The following is a 14,011-nucleotide window of genomic DNA, read 5'->3' on the forward strand; positions in this document are numbered from 1 at the left end:
GTTTACAGAAAACATTAGAAAATGTAGTTCCATTTCCGCCATTTGTTTATTAGACCTTAGGAGGCTTATCGTAATCAAGATCTGGCTGCGACACCTGCTCGCTGACCTGTTTGGCGGCCAGGGAAATCTGAGGAAGGATGGCTCCACCCTCGGGCACGAATCCGTGGTCATCGGCCTTGTAGTTGACGGTTACTTCCTTCCCGGTGGCATCGAAGTAGGAGTAAGAGCCGCTGATCTCGAGGTACTCATTTTCGGTGCCCTGGTTCCTGACCACCGCCTCCTCTCTCCGGTGGGTGCCGTCCTCGCCGAGGTAGGAGAAGTTGTAGGATCCGTCCTCGTGCTTTTCGTGGGATGACTCGAGAATGGCCACCGGTGGCTGGGTGGTGGAGCTGACGTGGTCCACTGGAGCACTCAGAGCAACCGCCAGGCAAAGAGCCAAAGAGATGATGACCTGGCAAGAGATTTTGGAATGGGGTAATCCTCGGAGCGGTCATCTCCCGATGCTGCAATACTCACAATCTTGATCATGCTGCTGTCTGGATGGGAAGCTGACTTGATTTGACTCCGAGTCGGCGAAGACAGCTCTTTATATCGCCAAAAATGAAATGGAATTGGAATTGCGGTCGCCTTGCTTACCGGTTATCGGCCAATATCCAGACACTTACTTACATACGTACAATATGTACATTATGAATCCACGGGTATTTACTTGAAACCCGTTCTAAGAATTAATTAAAGAGCAAGCTTCTTACCCAGGCCCATCTTCCATCCCATCCCATTGCAATTTCGAATTTCGGCCTGCAATTTGAGAATCTTAATTTATGTTCGACCCCGGGTAGGGTCTTATTCGCTCATCTGCGATATCATAACATTTAAATGAGTAAAATATGAATTCGAGAGAATTTGAGTATGGACTTTTGCAAAAAGGAGTTCTACTTAAGATTCATACCACTCCATAATAAGCTTACTAAAATACGTTAAAATTTATTAAAAGAATGTCCTGAAATGGTTGGTTTACATTTTCTTTTAGTGTAATATTCTTTCTAGTTGTGAAAAATAATGCCTATTAAATGTATCGACGCGGTTGCCCTCGCTACTTCTCTCAAAGCTCTTCAGTTCGATTTCAGCAACCTCTTCGATTTTCTACTTTTTGGGCATTTTCCAGATTCGATTTTTCTCGAACGAGAACATGCCGGGATCGGTTTTTCCGCTCGCAATTGTTTACACGAAAACTATAAACAAAGCAAACACACGGCGTCCGTCGCCGCGTTTGCCCTCATTGATGTTATTTTTGGCCACTGGGCATGAGGCAGCACTAAGTTCTCCATCCTCTCCAGCCGACCATATTATACGCGTTCCACATAGCAGCCGGTCAGATGAAGATGTTGGGGGCCAATAGGGTGGAGATGGGGGTGGGATGAGGAGGAAGATGGTCGGCGGATGGGATGGGATGGGATGGGTGGAAGGGTGCAGCCATTTCGGGCAGGGGCAGAATACTTAAAGGTGCCACATACGCATCGTTCGATTTGGATGCGGTCGGTTTCTTCGCGTTTTGTTTATGCAACAATAAATTTTACATTTAATTTTCGTTTCATTTGAAATGCTACAGCAATGTCGAAGAATGCCCCGATTTGGATCTGAATTGGATCTGCTCCCGGCGGGTGAAGCAATTTGTTAAATCTCTCGTACCAGGGTAATCTGGCAAGTATTGTTTCTTTGTTCGGGTTGTGAAATAATTCATCATTAATCGAAATTCAAAAATTCCGATTAAATGTTGAGCAATTGAAAAACTGAAATCAGAAATTACTGAAAATATGAGTACTGAAAACGATTTTTATTTTCTCTTATTTTGGTTATTGATTTCAAAATATTTTTGGGCAAGCAGAAGCCCTGAAATTGGTTCGTTTTATGATTTTGAATACGTGTTCCGTATTTTTGTAACTTAAGGAAATTAGTCATTGGGTGTTGCCCATTTGCTTAGGAATTCAATAAGTAAAAGATAGGTATACGAGTTTTCATATAGTTTTAAACCATCAAAAGCTCTGCAGAAAAGATTAAAGAACCTATCTTTAAATTGAATTAGAGTTCTTCGCCTGGCTTGGGAATTTTTTTGTTGGCTGCTAATGACTTTTATGATAATGACTGTAAATGAGCCGACAAATGAGTTGCATGCGTCGTTGGATCGGTTGACTTTGATTAGTCCGGTAAAATATATCCTCAAAGATGCCAGTTGGTGGAGGATATTTTCCTATATATGCACTGGTTGATCACCTGACAATCGTTGGACAAACTCATAGTAAATACGCCTTTTTCCCTTTCCTGTCGTTGTTCAAATAAAACGCCAGTAAGCGGAAAAAGACAAATCGACTAGAATTTAGGTATACACTTTTAGCATGTTCAAGACACACCGATGCGAACACATGGCACCGTGATGAGATTGGTTCGTGTGTCTTGCTTGCTTAGGAATTGAATTAATTTAATTTGGTTCGATTGATTTATGGACCAATCTGTGCTCTGGAAAACTGTGCCAAGAGGCGGCTGGGCTGCTGATCAGCGCCGCTGTCTAATGATCGAGAGTCTATATGCACGGGCCATACGAAAATAGCTTTATTTTTATAACTGTGTGCTGGTTTGGTTTCTTTTTTTATGGACTTCCCCCACATACGCAATGGACGGGATGGACGACGACGATGATGATGCTGATGGCATCTGCCAATGCACACAGCTGTCTTCCGATGCCAACTATGCGCACATACGTATATATTTATAAAGATATCTGGGCAAGGAAGTTGTAAGCCACTCGGGAGGAGGCTGCCCATTAAGTTGTGATTTGTTTCACGGGGCTGGCAATTAAGAGCGCCATCCACCTACTCCAAAATCGGTCTCCGCGCGGAGACAAAGGCCGCGAAAGATGAAAACGAAAACGAAAATGTGGGAAAATTCGGCCAGAAACTGCACGGCCAAGGGTGGCGGCTGGGAAAGCCGGGAAATCGGTGGGGCTGCGATAAACAAAAACGACGACATGCCAAATGAAACGGGCAGCGCAAAAAGCGCAAAACTTTCGGCGGTCGGAAAACAAAAAGACAGACAGCCAGAGAGGAATATGTGCGGACGTGCGAGTATGTATAGGATAAATAAATAAAACTGAAAACTGAAAATTATGAAAAACAGGCGGCCGTAGTAGGTTGAAGCGTTCGCCAGCGCCACGAGTGGATTTTTGGATTTTTAAATATTTTTAGCCAAACGGCAAAAGCGAAATTTTGCCAGTCGAGTGGGATATTGGAAAGATGAAAAATTATCGTCACTGTGTGTGTGTATCTGTGTGGGTGTGGTTCATCTTGGTACTTGGCAACAGGGGCCGAAAAACGCCCACTTCCGTGCGGAGTCTTTGAAGGAGATCCTGTGGTCGGAACCCTAATTGCCGGCACTGATCGCAACTCATGTCAATTGTAATACATATATTTTATAATGATTTTAGACGGCACACCGTGGTTTTGATTTCTTCAGGTGCTCAGGTGAGGAAACTTTCCTTAATTACTGTGTGGTTTTCCGATCGCTTGGGGATTGTCTTGAAATCTTAAAAGCGAACCGTACACGCTGACGCTTCGCGACGCACTGCACCTACGCTCCAAAATTTTGAAAACTCAAAGACATTTAGAAAATTCTATTCACGAAATGAGTGGGGGAGGGAGCGAGACGGCACTGTTCGGGAAGAAAGAGAGGGCGTTAGAAGATTGAAAAGAGAGGGAGCGAGCGCCCGATGAATGGCTGCTCTCAAGTGCAGATCCGAGCGGTCCGATCGCGAGCCAAGGAGCCAGGCAATTTATGCTGCTGCTCAATGGCAGCAGATGGGCAGCCCCACCACCCACCACCCACATCCCACCTCCCATCTCCCACCACCCACCAGCCCACGCCCCATGGCATAGAAAAATCCGTGTCTAAAATCGGACAAAAAAGAAAGGGGAAAACGAATCGATGAGTGCAGTTCGGCGTCAAAGTTCAAGCGGTTTTCGCAGTCGAGCGGGAAGAATTCTACACTTTCCACAATGCGATGATCGGCTGCTTAGTCTAAACATGGCTGCGGCCACACCCAGTCTTCCAGCCGTATCCCCACCCCGGGTCCGTGTTCGTGTCCGGGCATGGGGGTACGGGCCTTAGTCTTAGTCAGCCGGTGTATCCGTCAGTTGGCGGGTGAAAATAAACAACAAAGGGGGAAATACACAAAAAAAGGAGAGCAGCGAGTATGAACGTTTTTATTCTCTAAACATTCCTGGATGTTTATGTTTTCCCTTTTTCCTCGAGCGGAACTCGGGGTGCTCAAGTGCTGGGCCTCCGCTGAAACAAGATTCCGAAAAGATTCTAAAACGCTTAGTTAGGGCTCCCTCTTTTCCCAAACGGAAAACCGCCCCCTGCTTTTCCATTTAACTTTCTCTCACATTGTAAACATTTCACTTGACGCTTGATGCTAAATTTAACATTTTCGCCTTCGGGCAAAACAGGCAAATAAATTACGGAAATAAACAAAAATGAGAAACAGCAGCGGCAACAAAAAACTAAAGTTACCTGCGCTTCGAATTGCGGTTTCTTTTATCGCTGGAGAATTTATAAGAAGAAAAAAAAAATTGTTGGGTAGAAATGGGAAATGCATGGGTGGCAAAAGGGCAGGAAAAACTAGACATAAACAAAGGCCTGGGTTCGGAGGAGGTCGATTTGGTTAGGACATAACGCGGATAACTAGCTGCATCCCAAACGAAATTATGTAATTGCATAGCTGATCTTATGACTGCCACCTATTACAGAAACCAATACGCAATTGTTAAATCTCCGACTGAGTCTACAGCTACTGGAATAAAGTAGCTGGGGGAGTAATTCAGTGGAAACGATTAAATTATGCTTGCTTATATATATGTACTTACCATGGACAATATGTGTAGATACATTTTTGACCAATATGCATATTTTTATCATCATCATCAACCCAAACCGAACGATATTGCACTGCTAGGGCTCTTGTGGCATTCGTTCATAAATCAAATCACAACTTTGTCAAGACGATATTTATGGAGTTAGATGATCGTTCATTATTCATTCAACTTAGGTACAACTCAATATGTTTACTTTATTATACGCAACAATTTAAATTATCAATTTTGGAATAATATTTTCTTAGAGAGCTAAAATACTTTACTTAAAATATTTAACTTAAAGCTTTATAATTATAATTTATAATTATCAATAGTAGATAGACTTAATAAAGGAAAGGCTGAAATAGTTGAATTGCATCACTGTGTTTAAACTTTTTCCATTACTAAATGGCTATGCAAAGCCAATTAGAAAATTCATCTGATCGTTTAAAAGTAACTTTCGTAAATAGTTGCTAGTATCACGAAAAAAATGTAGAGAAATGCGAATTGTCATTCTTTTATTATTCATAAATGGTGATACATAATCTGATTCAGTCAAATCAAATTATTCGATCTAGATCGAGAATAAACTATTTTTATGCATGCATAACACTACAAGATTTTTCTATCATACTTTGAATGGAATAACTTCAAACTAATTGGAATTTACAAAGTCACAGTTTCTCCATTAAATTCGACAATATCACTGTTGCTTATTCTTTCTAAATTTCCTATCAAATTGAGCCATGGACGAAAGAGAGGATCATTACGAGGGGAAGATCTCGACCGTCGAGTCGTTAATGGACAACATGTTCACCCGACTGCGCATCATAGCCGTGGATGTGGAGAAGTTGCAGAAGGCCAAGGAGAAGCTGGGGAACATGCAGCGGCGGAAAACTTTCTACCACCTTTTGGGCCAGGATGACGACGGCAGCATTAACCGGGTCGGAAGCGAGATGTTGGTCCTCCGCTCCAAGTATTCCCTGGTCTCGCCCTTCAACCAGCTATATGACACGGGTTCGGAGGAGGAACTTGACTTCGAGGAATTGAGCGAGGACCTGTGCCAAATCCCTTTCGAGGAGGACCGTTGGCACGGCTATTTCAAGGGTTTCCAGATCCTGACAACTCCACTAGCCCCCGATCCGAACGAAAACCGCAAGTGCGTCGAACTTTCGGCGATGCAGAACTGTGATACTGAACTCAAAAGTTATCTTCGTAAGTTTGGTTGTTGATATCGCTTATAAATTGCAATTGTTCAAAATAAGAGAGTTTGAGATTGTCTCTAGTTTAACCACCAAGGTCATATTAAACACGTTAGATAATCCAAAAAAATAATACTTCATTTCTGCCAATCCACTGGCTACCATAGAACCAAAGAAATGCATTAGAAAATCAAAATGTACTTTTTTGTCCATTGCAATACCATTTTCCGATTCTCATACATCCCAATCCTTTTCAGTAAGCGGAGTCCGTTGCTTCCTGATCAATCTTTCCGTGGGTACCCAGCATGACAACCAGAGCCTGATTGTGAAGCTGCGGGAGGCGGAGATCAGTGTTTCCAAAGAGCTGGGCTTTCCGGTAGCGTCCTCAGTAATGGTAAAAATATCGCCGCGGCACCAGTTCACCGGTGGTTTCAGCACTCAGTTCCGGCAGGAAGGCAAGACGTCCGTCGAACTGGTGCGGGGCCAAAGGATAATCCTGACCGTGGATCGGGAGTACTCCGACCGGTGCAGCTCGGATGTAATATATGTGAACGCGCGCTTTTTGATCGTCGATGTTCAGAGCTTGGACTTCATCCTGATTGGCGAAGATATCCAGCTGATGGTGCGGAGTATCTACGCGGATCACCTCAAGTGCTGTGTGGCCAGAGGAGGGATGCTGTACGCCCACATGCCCGTCCTGTTTCCGGCCAGGTGCCCTCGATTCCGGGTTTCGTACGAGGAGCTGGAGGACCTGACCTTTGCCCGAGAGGTCGGCTTAAATGTGGTGGTGTCGCATATCGTGGGCACTCCGAAGTACCTGGACGATTTGGAGCACGCGATGACCGTCATGCACTGCGATGGCATGCGGCTGTACGCCAGAGTGGTTCTGAACGAGATCCAGGGCTGCAAAGGGGAGCTTAACTGGGCCACCAAGCGCTACGATGGCTTCCTGGTGGAACTGGCCCAGCCGGCGATTATTCCGGACATCATGCACCTGTGTCCCGACGCCGAGTGCTTCATGCAGCTGGCCTACGCTTCGAAAAAGCCCATTATTTTCGATCCACGCCTTTTAGACGAGCAGAAGCTTAGGGTGGACCCGGCGCACTACTACTACACTTTTTACTATCCGGACAAGTACGTGGTGAAATGTCCCCAGCCGAAAAACACCATCTACTTCAGCTTCCTGCAAAACGCCATCTTCCAGCAGATCTGTCCAGTGGCACTGGCCGGCACTCCGTATTGCGATCGTTCCCACACTGGAGCAGATAGCCTGGCGAGAGCCGTAGTAACCGCCTCCATGGAGGTTCATGCGGTGTCCATCGTCGTGATCGGGGTTACCACTCGAATGGTGCAGAAGATCGCCCACTTCCGACCGCAGGCTCCCATCCTCTTCGTCAGCCACATGCGCTCCGCTGAGGACTATGTTTCGATGTACCACAACGTCACAATGCTCCCATTTCGCACAAAGTGCTTCATAACGCATCGGCGAAACGTCTATCGAAAGGCCATCTATGCATTGGCCTACTTGGTGAAGCAGAAGATCGCCAAGCAGAACGATCATGTGATCCTGGTGTATAACTTCGAGGAGGGCACTACCTTTCCCGAGAAGTATGTAATCTACAAGCTGGACAAGACGAACTTCGCCCTACACATGGCGGACATTCTGTTTTCTGTGGACCAAGACCAAAAGCGTCAGACCCTCCAGGACATTGAGGTCATTTAGATCCCATATATGTGTGTAGATTATTTATTTGGTTTGGTGAGTAATTGGAATGTTAATGCGTTGGCCTAGAATATACAAAACAGATACATACATAAATATATAGATACACATTTTCTACACAGATATAACCATTAGCTTCTGTACAGATTTGATACCCGTAACTCTATAAGGGAATTTTGTCTTGGAAGGTATGTACAGACTATAAACGGGAAATCTACAGTTGCGCTTCAACTTTATAGTGCCCCAAAAAAGTTAAATATTCTCTTTTCGGGATGTAACGATTGCCTAGCCTTAAGAATCTGATAGGGGGAATTTCGATTTATCGAATTAACAATGAGGAAAACAATATAACAACTGCTATCTTTGGGCTAAGAACGCTCAGGGATTCTTTTGCAGAGCCCTTGAGGTTACGTGCTCATAGGCAGCCTTCAGTGTGGTGTAGCAGTAGCCCGCCATTCCATTCATTTCGGCCTGGAAATTGGGTCCACCCGTCAGATCGTCCAGCAGAGCCAACTCCGCACCCAAGTGGGGAACCGCAGCGCGCAGCATAGTAAGCATGGTGAGCGGAATCATGTTGTCCGCATTGAGCTGGGCGGCATTGGCTGTAAATGGATTAAATTAATGAACACTGTCTCGGAGTTATATGTCAATAAAAACTTACCAGCCATGGCGTGCTCGTAGGCCTCGGTTAGCAGCTGCGTGCTGCGCTGTATCACAGTCAACATGTCCTGGGGACTAAACTTCTCCTGCAGTTCCTTTAACGTCTGGACGGACTCCTCAAACTTGGGGTCCAGCATCACATTGTGGAGGAAACTGAAAACAAAATACAGTTTAATATTGTATTTAACTTATAATGTCATTAATATAACAAAATAGTTGAGCAGTATCAATAGTTCTTATTTTTTTGTACCTCTCGTGGCCCATAAGTTCAACGAGCTCCTGGTCCTTAAGTTTCTCCGCTAGATTAAGATTCTGCCGATACATTTCATCCTTCCGGCTGTACTTATTCGCGTACAGCACAAACAGGGTGGAATAGATGCCCTCCGACAGAACAAGTGGGTAAAGCAGGGTAATATGCGATATAACCTCCCTGCTGCCCTCCATGTGGCAATATTCCTCAGGCAGTGCTGGAAACATCTTGCGCACAAACCGGTAAATGCGGCGCGATATGGACTCCCACTCTCTCATGGCCTGCTTAGCCAAGATCGGAGTGGGCTTAACCTTCCAATAGCCATACGAGTAGTGGAAACAGTTCGCTATGCGCTCGTTTAAAGCGTACAGCGGATGATGCCGGTCCTTGAAGGCTTGCTCCAGGTACAATCGTATAGAGGACACATCCTGCTCCGTGAGCACCGAAGCCATTCCAAAACTGGGCACCTGTTCCAGCATTGCACTTGTCGTGGATGTTGTTGAGGTAATCGAGCAATCACTGCTGTTTATGTGCTTCGAGATGCTGTTGTTGTTGCTGTGACTTAGCTTGGTAAAACTTTCGTTGAGCGTGCTGGATTCATCGCCATTGAAAGTGCTGTTCAGCAGGCTTTGGTCCAACTGAAAACTGGTCAAACTACTGGTGTCCAGGTCCCGAGATGTATTGTGGCCCATGGAAAGCAAGCTATCCGCCCTATGCAATGCACCTGGCTTGCTGTTAAGAGTCTCTTGGGAGTGGATGCGACGTGGTGGGAATCCCAGAAAGTCCAGCGCCGATGCAGCCTCCGTTTGCAGCTTGCTCAGTGTATTTGTGGTGGTTCGTGCCTTTGCCAGTGGAGAAGACGTCTTCTGCGGAAGCGGCAGACTGAGCAGGATGTTGTTAAAGTAGTTACCGGGCTTGGCTCCTTCCCGAGCCCTTTGCTTGCTCATGTACACCGATATGCAGTTCCAGATTTGAGCCGTGCTTAGTGTGGGTTTCGAGGATTTTCTGAGGGTGCCTCCTGATGAGTTGACACTGGAATTGCTGCTGGTGGACGTACAATTGGCCAAGTCCGATTCGAAGTTGTTAAACAGCGAGCGCCACTTGCGATTGTGATCCACCACTTGGCGCCCAAGGGAGCTAAAGATAAATATAATATTTTCAGTTTTAAAAAAATCTATGTGGTCTCGTTGACTCACCTGGGGTACTTAGGAAAGCGCCGATTTAGCACCAGTTCGCCAGCCTGAATGCGCACTGTCTCCCAGGTGCCACTAAGCTGTCCGAACATCTTGTTGCCGATTAGCTCGCAGGTGTCGTCCGCCTCCCCGGTCGCTATACATCCACTTCCTCCACCGGCATCTCCACAGGGCATGTAATACTCGCCTCGTCCGTTGGGGCCGTGGAGCGTGAGTTCGCCCTCGTAGTAATAGTCGTTCTCAAAGACCGCAACTCCACTGCCCATCAGATCGTCTCCGGAGAAGCTGCCCTCGAAGTAGTCGCCGCGGTTGGTGATGCAGCTGCCAATTCCAGATCGTTTATTGTCCGCGAACATCCCCATATACTTGTCCCCGCTAACCAGGTCCTCTATCACACCGTATCCACTGCGGGCATTGGCCTGGTACTCGCCCACGTAGATGTATCGGTTGTTTCGCATCATTCCGTGGCCGTGAAACAGGCCCTCGCAAAAGTTTCCCTCGTACACTTCGCTTTCCGGAGTATCCTTGCTGTGGATTTCGTAAACACCATGTCCGTGGAAGCGACCACCCTTGAAGTGGCCCACATACAGACCCGACGACGGAATCACCATCTTGCCATACCCTGCGAATTGACATTGTGCAAATATGTTTGTTACAAACAGGGACATTCAATTAATTTGTAGGGTCGGAAGTGAATTCTTTATCAGAATCATATGACGATATTATATGTATGCAAATTAGACATTTTCGTTCTGCCTCGATTGTTTAGCTTATTTGTAAAGCTCTCGATATCTCACAGTTCTCTAACTTATATTACTTCTGTATAGAGGCTTTATTGTTGTTCGTCCAAAATCTCGTCGATTTCGGAAAGTTAGGAAGTTGGGAATTAGTAGGCAGATTCTAGAGATTAATGCGCAGCGAAAGTTAACTTCAGCAGTGTCACGACAACAAATCACATTTTTTTCAGTGTAAATTTTTAGTGTCAATATCCATCGGCTTCACGAAAATGGTTTTAATTGGACCGTTAGTTAACAACTTAACTTGGTAGCTGAGTAACGGGTATATGATAGTTGAGGTACTCGACTATGGCGTTCTTTCTTGCTAACACTGGTCTCGTTCAATTTCGTCTAGTTTTAACTATTAATATTTGAAATTATTATCTCACCTTCAATGACCCCATATTGCAGCTCCCCGCAGTAGACACTACCGTCCGGATACTCCAGATAGCAGTTTCCGTGAAGGACGCCCTTTCTCCATGTACCGCAAGCCTTCACCCGGGAGAACTTCGAATGCTCCCGGCTAAACTCGTAACCCGTGGAGCGAGAACTCGGCACTGGACTACCGAGCGGTCTGCCCAAGGACGCAACAATGCTTGATTGCAGCTGGTCCAGCCACACCTTGCGCATTTCCTGCGAACGCGTTGTCACCAGGAAGGTCTTTTCCGGCGTTGTCAAGCGCAGGCACAGGTCGCCTTCGGTCCACACCCACAGGGTAGTTAGTGGATAGGAGTAAAGCGAGTTGCCGCCAACTTGACAGAGGAAGTCTGAGAACAGAATAAAGCTGTTGCTGGATATGCTGATGCCAGAGGTGACTAGTTTCAGTGGCACCAGGGCCGACGTGAGGATAACCCTTCGTTGTCGCCTTCTGAACTGAACAATTCTAGGGTTCCGATCGTTGCTGCTCCAGAAATCCCTGGTGTTCACGGCTAGCTCCTGGCTGATGCAACTGTGTCGCGCGAATTCCGACCAAGCCACTCTGTGTTCTCCGTACTCCGGTTGCGACCTCACTAGCAGCTCCATAAATTGGACAAACAGCTGGTAGATACTGAACGGTTGCTGAAACAACCGTGTGACGTAGCTCTCCTCGTTGAGCTCAGGCAGTGGGCTGCCAAGTCCAGCAATGGCGGCCACCGCCTCACCAAATCCATTAACCGAGTACACATCGCAATAGGCCTTCGTGTAACCGGAGAACAAGTCGATGTATTCTTTGTAGTGGCAGATGAACAGCAGATCGGCTGCTTGCACGAAGTCAGCCCGGTAAAAGCCCTCCAACGAATGCAAGGTCGCCACAAGCAGGCACAGGATTCGCTCCCAGTTCACCAACAGTGGACCGAGGATGCAAAGTGCTTCTAGCTCCGATTGCCGCTGCCAGATTTCCAGGGACTGGACTGCCTGACGGTGCTTGAGCAGCAGCTGCAACTGTGATTGCAGATGACTCAAGTAGTAGTGGTACTGGCGCTGGAACTGCCTTTGGTTTTGCAACGTGTATCCGCCGGAAGACATGAGCAGTCGTAGTTGCCGTGGCCACGCAGCGCCCAACTGAAGCTGGAGGAGGGTCTGGGCATAAGTGCTGGATTGCTGCAGATGTCGCATAGGAGGAGGTGGCTGAAGGGATTGTACTTGTCCAGAGGCATTTAGCAGCAGCGTGTGGTAGTCGCCGCAAGTCGCCTCTAGCGCAGAGTTTTGTTCTATGGGTAATGACGCCGAGTTATCCGATATGGTTATTTCCATGGGCGAGCTCACATCCTCACCCAACTGGGAATGACTGTTTAGGCCCCAGTGGTAGAGCCTCCCGTCAAGGGTGCGGGCCACCGTGTGCTCCAACCCGGCTGCAATGCTGCAAACGCCCATGCTGTCCAGTTTCTGCAGGCGCATGACATTGGCTCTTCGGATGTGATCCCCGGTGCCGAGAAGCCCATTGTTGGAGGCCCCGAAGGTGAAAAGTTGGGTGTGAAGCAGAGCGTAGCCTTGATGGAGCAGGTGCCTCGTGTTGGCAGCAAAGCTGCGTTCTGAGTTGTCGCTGCTAAGGGATTTCACAGAAGCCCGTTCGTCCTCGGGCTCTTCTTTTCCACTGGCCACAGGAAGCTGAAGCACATCGTCGGCCAGGTTGTAAGGAGCAACAAGCATCACAAAGTGCTCGTTTCCGGCTGCCAGGTCTAGCAGTTCCTTGCCCTCTTCGTAAAGACGCATGTGGCGGGGCTGTTGCTCTGCCTTGAAGACCTCTCCGCAGCTCCCCATAACATACGTTTCTCCTGCAGAGCCGACGAAGACAACGCCCTCGGCGGAGCAGCAAACCCGCCGGATTCGAACGCCCTCAGCGAGCAGTTCCAGCGGATCGAAGCCGAGGGTTTGCCAGGCATGTGGGTGACCCACATCACGACCAGATCCCGTGGCCTGGCGCTGCACAGAGCCGTTGCAAAGAACCACGAAGAGCTCTCGGCTGCCGGAGCAGAAGTCCATGTCCACCACATCGGTGCGCAAGAGTTGTATGTCCAGGTGCTCGCGGTTGGCCTGCAGCTGGGCGGAGTAGAGGGCGTGGTCGGTGGTCAGGAGGAGCAGGCCCTCGCCAATGCTGCAAATCCGCGATGCGGGTGCCCGCTGCAGAGGAGGCAATCCGCGCCAGTGGAGCTGCAGCGTCCTTCCCTCGTGGTAGATGGCGAAGCACTCCCGATCCTTCTGACCCCCGGATGCCGAGTCATCCGCTGCACTGGCCATGACGCGCAAAGTGTTGGTGGGGATTTGACCAGGGCCAAAGTTTTGTAACACGACGCAATTGCACGATTCGCCTGCTGGCCGTTCTCACATGCTGCACGATCTCCGATCTCCGCTAGGCACTATTGGCACCATCAAACATCCTACGCCGCGAAATGGAACTCTGTTTTGGATGCCACGGTAGAAAAATGTCTGTTTTCACTTGATTTTTACTTGCTAATAAGAATTCATGTTTTTGTGATGGTTTCTTGGTCTGAGTGTGGCCAGCGCTTTTAAGGAACAATTAGAATTTATTAAGTAAGGGTACTCTTCAAACTTTTAAGATTAGAATGCTTATCAGTCTGTAAACAGTATAAAGCAACGAAGATAAAAGTGATCGATGTTAAGTTAAGCTAATACTTAATAGCTTGTGTAATTTATTATTTGCGTACCTTTGTTAAGCTGTTTTTTGAGAGAGTAACATTTTGGGTAGTTTTCCATATTGAATATTTTTTACTTCACTATTGAAATACTGTTTTGCCCTATGTACACTTACGGTACCATTCATATAACATACCCAACAAAAAATAATTCCTTATTATTATTTAT

General features: G+C 47.0%; 3 protein-coding genes across 3 annotated transcripts; 1 reads left to right on the forward strand and 2 right to left on the reverse strand.

The window, feature by feature from the left end:
• Nucleotides 1–25: 25 nt before the first annotated feature.
• Nucleotides 26–543, reverse strand: Cpr78E (Cuticular protein 78E). The gene is made up of 2 exons (XM_036815450.3): nucleotides 517–543; nucleotides 26–451 (listed from the first exon to the last, which is right to left on the reverse strand). Exons 1-2 carry the CDS (start codon nucleotides 526–528, stop codon nucleotides 50–52), a joined length of 414 nt encoding a protein of 137 aa, XP_036671345.3. The 5' UTR covers nucleotides 529–543; the 3' UTR covers nucleotides 26–49.
• Nucleotides 544–5,246: 4,703 nt separating this feature from the next.
• LOC108017623 (pyruvate kinase) lies at nucleotides 5,247–7,910 on the forward strand. Its single transcript, XM_017084721.4, has 2 exons — nucleotides 5,247–6,119; nucleotides 6,364–7,910. Exons 1-2 carry the CDS (start codon nucleotides 5,651–5,653, stop codon nucleotides 7,827–7,829), a joined length of 1,935 nt encoding a protein of 644 aa, XP_016940210.4. The 5' UTR covers nucleotides 5,247–5,650; the 3' UTR covers nucleotides 7,830–7,910.
• Nucleotides 7,838–13,695, reverse strand: Als2 (Amyotrophic lateral sclerosis 2). Its single transcript, XM_017084720.4, has 5 exons — nucleotides 11,098–13,695; nucleotides 9,936–10,554; nucleotides 8,740–9,876; nucleotides 8,491–8,642; nucleotides 7,838–8,431 (listed from the first exon to the last, which is right to left on the reverse strand). The coding sequence occupies exons 1-5, from the start codon at nucleotides 13,424–13,426 to the stop codon at nucleotides 8,208–8,210; spliced, it is 4,461 nt and encodes a 1,486-aa protein (XP_016940209.4). The 5' UTR covers nucleotides 13,427–13,695; the 3' UTR covers nucleotides 7,838–8,207.
• Between the last annotated feature and the right edge of the window lie 316 nt (nucleotides 13,696–14,011).

Source organism: Drosophila suzukii, chromosome 3 (genome assembly GCF_043229965.1).
Source record: "Drosophila suzukii chromosome 3, CBGP_Dsuzu_IsoJpt1.0, whole genome shotgun sequence".
NCBI classification, from domain to species: Eukaryota; Metazoa; Arthropoda; class Insecta; order Diptera; family Drosophilidae; genus Drosophila; species Drosophila suzukii.